The sequence below is a fragment of the Montipora capricornis genome, chromosome 3 (assembly GCF_036669925.1).
Source record: "Montipora capricornis isolate CH-2021 chromosome 3, ASM3666992v2, whole genome shotgun sequence".
NCBI classification, from domain to species: Eukaryota; Metazoa; Cnidaria; class Anthozoa; order Scleractinia; family Acroporidae; genus Montipora; species Montipora capricornis.
Genome location: NC_090885.1, coordinates 69,923,641 through 69,931,140, shown reverse-complemented (window position 1 = coordinate 69,931,140; position 7,500 = coordinate 69,923,641). Strand labels below are relative to the sequence as shown.

Genomic DNA, 7,500 nt, shown 5'->3' with positions numbered 1-7,500 from the left:
AGAAAATAACTCCGACTTGAGCGATGATGATATGTCCCTGGGATCACTTGAGGTGGACAGTATAAACAACAGCAACCGCAACAAAGTCTTCACAACAGTTGAGGTCACTGTTAATCCCTACCACAAAAGAACTACCCCGATAGTATGCAAATTAGACACAGGTGCAGAGACTAATGTAATACCCAAGACAGTTTGACAAGATCATTGCCTTTCATAGCGACAAAGCACTTGGACCACCACAGATCCAGATGGGTACCTGCCAGCTATTTATCCACCACAAAGGTGGGATAAAGGAAGCAACCTTCACAGTAACCAATGTACAAGGAACCGCCATGCTAGAATGTAAAACATGTGAGGAACTCGGGTTTGTCACCATCAACTGCAGCTTAGAGAGCACCCCACCGCTAACCAAGGAAACCCTTCTTAGCAGCTACCCGGACCGCTTCGAAGGACTAGGAACATTTAAGGACATAAAACCTTACCATATTACGCTTGACCCGGCAGCAGAACCGGTTATAAACCCACCGCGGTCAGTTCCAGTGCACCTTAAGGACCTTTAGCGAAAGGAGCCAGACGACATGCTGAATCTCGGTGTCATCACACCTGTTGACAGGCCCACCGACTGGGTCAACAGTATCGTGTTGAGTGAGAAGAAAACCGACAAAAGAGAAGCCAGCAAGATCAGAGTCTGCTTAGACCCCCGAGACTTGAACAAATGGGTCAAAAGGGAACATTACCGTCAAAAGACAGTTGATGCGGTGGTGACCGAGCTCAATGGCGCTAAGTTTTTCACCATTGTCGACGTAAAGAAGGGGTACTGGCACGTACCACTCGATGAAGAGAGCTCCTACCTCACTACCTTCAGCACGCCATTCGGCCGATATCGCTTCAAAAACGTCTCCCATTTGGCCTTGTTGTTTCACAAGACGTGTTTCAAAAACAGCTCGACACAGCATTCAAAGGTCTCGATGGCGTCACCGGTATCGCTGACGACCTATTTGTATATGGATCATCTGAAGTTGAGCACGACAGAAACCTGTCCAAACTCATGGAAAGAGCAAAGCAGAAGGGCGAGGTATTCAACAAAGACAAAGTGCAGTTCAAGTGTAATAAAGTCAGCTTCTTTGGACACACCTTGACGCCACAGGGAGTAAAACCTGACAACAAGAAAGTATCACCAATCATAGACATGAAACTGCCTGAGGATGTCAAGAGCCTACAGAGTTTTCTTGGCTTAGTCAACTATCTGACGAGATATTCCGGACGCCTGGCTACGCTATCAGCACCACTGAGGGACCTGACCAAGAAAGACACAGTGCACTCCTGGGGACCTGAGCACGACCGAGCCTTCACCGAGGTCAAGAAGGAAGTCTCATCACTCGGCGTACTTAAGTACTTCGACCCGCATGCAGAAACTGTCATTCAAACTGACGCCTCGCTGAAAGGATTAGGCGCTGTACTACTGCAAGACGGAAAGCCTGTATGTTATGCCTCTAAAGCCCTCACCGAGACCGAACAGCGATACAGTAACATTTGTTATGCATATCATTTTTCATACAATCGTTTCAATTCGTTTGTTTAAAAGAAGGGGTATGTAACAGTATCTGACGTCGTATGTTGTTATGTAACTCAACGATTTCTCATGTCACGCACTTTGATTACGTAACGTGTAATTTTGCTCGGAATTTTGTGTTGATATTTTTTGGTAACGGCCTTTTGGAGTTATACTTCGAGTCAATTTTACATTTAGCTATAGATTTCTAGACTATAGAGACATGCCCTTAGTCTTTTTAAAATAACTCTAAAATAGAAGATAGCTATAGATGAGTTCTATCTTCTAATGACAATATCTGCACCTTTCTCCATTCCTTAGAGTCGCCATGTGGTTGGTTTCCTCAGATATTTTATTATTCTCGACCCAACAGAAACGGCCGTCTTGACACCAAATTATAACCCAACTTTTGTGGAGTCTCCTTGAAGTCTCTCATTTGAATCTCTCTGAAAACACATGAAATTGTCACGGTTCGAGTAACCTTTTCTCTGTTGTCCTCTTTGAGATACTCGAAATTCCTTTCTTAAAATTCGCTTTTTACGTCATCAGTAGTACGGAGGCTTTTAAAAAAACATATATGAATATGAATAAGTCATTAATAAGATTTATGGTTAAATTTTCAATGATTTTGGAACCAAAATCGATCCTTGTGGCTTCCACGCTCGGAGCAATTACTCATCCGCATGGATACGCAGAAATGACTGGCCAGCGTCATGTCACAACTTCGAGAGTCTTGTTTCACCAAAGCTCAAGTGCTACACGTTACTGCTATTAAATTACTACCATGGTAATCCCACTGGGACGAGAAAGTGAACGAAGGTGTTGAACTTCGCATGCCCGCTCTTTTTCTTGACCACATTGTCCTCAAAACCCGGTCCCTTCTTGAAAGGATGACATCGTTTGGGTTGCGCATGTTTCGCTGTTCAACCCACCGTACCGTAGGTCTTTTACTTCTGATAGTGAGCGCAAGTTTCGTGATGAGGCACATGTTCCTACAAGGTGAGTTGATTGTATTGCTCTGGACGCAGGGTCATTTTAGTTGAAGTCAAATTGCGTGTTCTTCGCTTTGGGGACAACAAATAGCGATCTTTTTCGTCGGGAGGGTCTAAGGAAGGAGGTTTAAGGATGTGATCAAGTAAACTTTCAAAAGTGAATGTTAGCGTTGATCAAACCTGAATTCGAAACTTCGCCGCAAACCTTAAAAATCGATTTCGCTCAAACTTAGAAGTTTCGTAGGATGGTCATTCCTTAGAGGCGCCATGTGGTTGGTTTCCTCAGATATTTTATTATTCTCGACCCAACAGAAACGGCCGTCTTGACACCAAATTATAACCCACCTTTTGTGGAGTCTCCTTGAAGTCTCTCATTTGAGTCTCTCTGAAAACACATGAAATTGTTCAAGTAACCTTTTCCGGTTTGTTGTCCTCGTTGAGATACAAAATTCGCTTTTTACGTCATCAGCTTTAAAAAAAGCCTCCGTACTACACTTTAGAACGCCTAAAAGGACGAAACTTTACACGATGGCATTAAGAGACAATTCTTACCTCTGCTGTGGAAAATCTAGCGTGTTTTGCGTGGCACATTTATAATCAACTCCTTTTTCCGCTCGACTTTCTGAATCACCTTAGTCTTAACGCTAATCCAACAATTGTAATGAGCTTTGTTCTGTTGTGTGACGCTCAAAACCTACAATTGTAGGTTGTGAAAACTCAAATAAACAAAGAATCCTTGACTTGCATGTCACACAGGCAAACAATTAAAATAATCATAAACCAGTAAATAAATAAAATTACGTAATTTGGATATTCTGAAGAGTTATAAGTAAATGATGATATGGCAGTTTCGTGAGGAGACGCCGGAAGTGGATGAGAACAGGCACGGCCTGTAATTTAACTCCACGAGGAAGTCAGGCCGCTCCTAACGAAGTAATGGTAAAATAAAAAATATATATATCCTCACAGCCATATAACTAGCCTTGCATTATTATTCCATTTTCTTGAGAGAATCTAAGGGCACGTATTAAGTTAAATCACAGGGCACAGTGTTACAATTAAATCGAACAAACTGTTCTCTACTCATGGTCAACCTTACCCTTCTCCCCGCAGGGAAGAAGCTCTATGCAAATCCTTGAAGAGGGGTTACTGGGGTTAACTTTACATTATTTTTGGCTGGGGAAATGGGGTGTGATCACCTGGAAAAATTTTGCCATTGGGAATGCAGAAAAGAAGTCCTTGGTGGGGATGGGATTAACATTATCAGGTATTATTAAATTGTCAACCTCGGATAATGCAATTCTAGCTTTCTCATCGGGTTCATTGCATCTCGGTTACCAGCTATTATACCTGCATTTGACCTTATATGGAAATGAATGCGGCAAATGTCGCTCAGCATAAAATCACTTTCCGGTCGTTTCTTAAACTTAAATAAAATTTAGCAAAACCGAAGGTTGAGAATTTAATAAAACAATTATTTCATTCGCCCTTGTTGGATAAGAGAGTAGCGCCAAGTTGGCTATTTAACTGGTATTTATCATCTCGCATCCAACGCGGGCTCATGGTATAATTGTTAATTATTTCAAATGGTCTGGATAGCACAAGTGTTACTTATATTTTAAAAAATACAACCACACTTTTGAATTTACGGAACATGTTATTTCTTCTCAAAATTCCAGATTTCAAATATTTCATGAGGTCTTCGTACGTTCCTCTTCACCACCATGTAAAAGTGAGGACCTCAATGTACCTTGCTTCCACGCTTCGCGCTTCGCGCTTCTCGCTTCGCGCTTCTCGCTTCGCGCTTCTCGCTTCTTCTTCCGCACGTGCAGTACCATTATCTTTCCTCTTTAAACAATGATATTGTTGTTTTGTGGCGTTCTAGTTGACGACCGCGTCGTAGGTCTTAAAAGTCCCAGGTGAGGAACAAGTAAGTCGAGTACTTTTTTTGTTCTTTAGTCTGGCGTCGACGACTTGCATGTCTGCACTTTGATATGCTTATAAAATGCTCATAACACAAACAATTAACTCAAGCGAGAAAACTACAAGAGCTGAGCAATTTCTGTCAATTTAACATTTATATCGTTTCCCGTGATTGTTTTATGATTCTCAGTGTTCTACTAAATACGTCAACTGATCGAACACCTGTATTACATCACAGCATTTCTGATTCATATTATCCGATCCGTCTTAGCTTCTTCCCAATGCTAAAGCCGGGGTGAAGGCGGAATTCTTTATCTTGTACTTGTCCAGGATGAGCCTAGACCACTAGGCGAGCTTGGCACGGTGTAGGGGTCAAGTGGTCATGACCGTCAAGGTTATGGCCGAATTTATAAATATTCCAGATCGACATAGTATAGGGTCAACTTCGACGTCCTCCGGATTTGTCACAGTATCAATTGTCTTTCTACGCCATCGTTTCATCCTCATGGCCATAGTACGGAGGTTACTAATAGCTTACTTGATGACCTTCGATATCCATCAACTTAGAAGTAGCGCAGCATTACACACAAACATTTGCCCAGAGATAAGCTTCGGTCATTTGAGAGAGACTTTCATTCGCCATTTAATGAACGGAGTTTCAAGCCATTCAAAAGTTTAGCAAATTTATAATCAAACGATTTGGTAGGAGTACTTTCTTGATTTTAAAAAAAATGTTGGTCGAAAGGGAGTAATGAAATGACTGATATCAAAGTCACACAAACAACAAAGGAAAAGTTTGTGGAACTATTTTATGTGTTTTCTAAGCGATTGAACGCATTGCATTGCCGATGAGCCTCGAGAGTCAACCAAACTTGGGTTAATGATCCAGTGTCAAGATGGCCGTCTTTATACAAGCGTCGAAATTTGCACATTACTCGAGAAAAACACGATATCTGAGGAAACCAACTATATTAGCGACTCTTAGGAGGCAATAAACCCGTAGAGAATGTGGACATGAAGAGTATTAAATACTTGAATTGTGGAAACTCGTCTTAATAGCTGGTAGAGCTCTGCAAGGTATTGCAGAGGTCATGGGTTCGAATACCGTTCAGGCCTATATTTTTTAGACTTTCGTTCCGTTAACGCTTCACGTTAATAATAATAATAATAATAATAATAATAATAATAATAATAATAATTAAATGTGAAGAAGAGACAATTCTGTTAGCCTTTGGTCATTTGTTATGACTCGCCTAACAGAAGAAAAGACGGCAATGACAACAGCCAGAACATGATGTTAAATTTTATCATAATAATAATAATAATAATAATAATAATAATAATAATAATAATAATAATAATAATAATACCGAGAGAAGAAGGTGGATGAGGTCTGATTAGTGTTGAAGACTGTGTAGAATCTGCTACCTTGGGGTTGGAGAGATATATCAATGATAGTGATGAAAGACTGATAAAGGCCGCTAGAAAAATCAGCGGTGGGCATAATAATGAAACAGAGGTCGAGTATAAGATACGTAAGAAAAATGAAAGAAAGGAACAGTGGGGGGAAAAGGTGATTCACGGACAATTTGTACGACAGACGGAAGAAATATTAGGGTCTGAATCCTGGTTTTGGTTAAAGAAAGGAAGTGTAAAAAGGGAGACTGAGAGTCTTATTATGGCAGCACAAGAACAGGCGCTTGCAACGAATCTGATGAAAGCTAGAATATATCAAACTCAAGAGGACAGTAAATGTCGAATGTGTAGAAAGGTGGATGAAAGCATAAATCATATTGTGAGGGAATGCCCTAAATTAGCACAAAAGGAATATAAAAGGAGACATGACTGGGTGGGTAAGAAGATCCATTGGGAAGTTTGTAAAGAGGAAGGTTTCATTGTCAATGAAAAGTGGTATGAACATGTACCTGAGCCAGTACTAGAGAATGAGATATGTAAAATATTATGGGATTTTACGATACAGACTGATCACGTAATAGAGGCAAGAAGACCGGACATAATTGTTGTTGAAAAGAGAAATAAATGTTGCAAAATAATAGATTTTGCAATACCATATGATAGCCGTATTGAGGAGAAAGAAGTCGAGAAGGTAGTGAAATACCAGGACCTAGCAAGAGAATTGAAGAAGTTATGGAAAATGAAAACAATGGTAATTCCTATTGTAATCGGAACATTTGGAACAGTTCCAAAGGATTTAAAGCACCCAACGAATCTGTTCCTCACATTATCTGTTCCCCAGAGGAATCTTGCTGACTGGCAAAAATACAGGTGTTTCGATGAGCTGGCTGGGAAATTTTGTCATTGATAGAGGTTTTGCCTGGGAATTACTGACTTTTTCTAGCATTTCAACCAGAGCTGGCTGTAGAAACTCTGAAGACTGAGGACGACTAAAAAAAAAAAAAAACAAAGAAAAAAGAACCCCTTCCCTCTCCCAGAGAATAGTCACAAACATACGATGGCTGGTCAGAGGGATTGCGCTTGCGGAAAAAAACCTGTTTTGTCCCGGTTTTGTTGCTTTTGTTCGGTCGTTTTGGATCGAGCGATTTGAAAGCGCGCGGAATTCCTGGCTGGGAAATAAATTTGATCAGCTGGCTGGGAAACCAACCAATTTTATCTAGCTGGCTGGGAAATTTCTTGTGTGTCTTGCTGGGAAAAAGGAACAGATAATGTTTTCCCAGCAACGCTGAAAAACACCTGAAAATGCCTTAATAACATTTATTTTCATTAACTGGGGTATAATAATACATTTTACAACAAATTGGTCGTTGGGTGCCCCTGACTAGAGAATATTGGTATAGAGACCAAGATGGACGAGCTTCAGAAAAGTGTTATTCTGAACACGGCAAGGATTCTTAGGAAGGTCCTAGAAGTTTGAGGAGACTTGTTGTCACCAAGCTTCCTGGAGTACTGAAGTTCCATTGGAAATCCAATGTGCGAAAACAAAATAATAATAATAATAATAATAATAATAATAATAATGGGGGTGGACACTATATTTAAAGCATACAATACCCT

At 40.5% G+C, this 7,500-nt stretch overlaps 1 protein-coding gene and 1 long non-coding RNA gene across 3 annotated transcripts in view; one reads left to right on the top strand and one right to left on the bottom strand.

The window, feature by feature from the left end:
• Positions 1 to 1,974, bottom strand: part of LOC138043851 (uncharacterized) — a 17,085-nt gene extending 15,111 nt beyond the window's left edge. The window contains exon 1 of the long non-coding RNA XR_011131348.1: positions 1,857 to 1,974. This is a non-coding gene — a long non-coding RNA (uncharacterized lncRNA). The remainder of the gene's footprint in view (positions 1 to 1,856) is intronic.
• The window catches only part of LOC138043850 (carbohydrate sulfotransferase 11-like), a 23,206-nt gene that overhangs the window by 4,778 nt on the left and 10,928 nt on the right, over positions 1 to 7,500 (top strand). The window contains exon 1 of one of the 2 annotated variants that reach the window (XM_068890333.1): positions 1 to 2,551. This exon is cut by the window's left edge and continues 957 nt beyond it. The exons of the other annotated variant lie outside the window; for it this stretch is intronic. Coding sequence (XP_068746434.1) covers positions 2,386 to 2,551 — 166 coding nt within the window. The 5' untranslated portion in view covers positions 1 to 2,385. The remainder of the gene's footprint in view (positions 2,552 to 7,500) is intronic. 2 annotated transcript variants of the gene reach the window in all.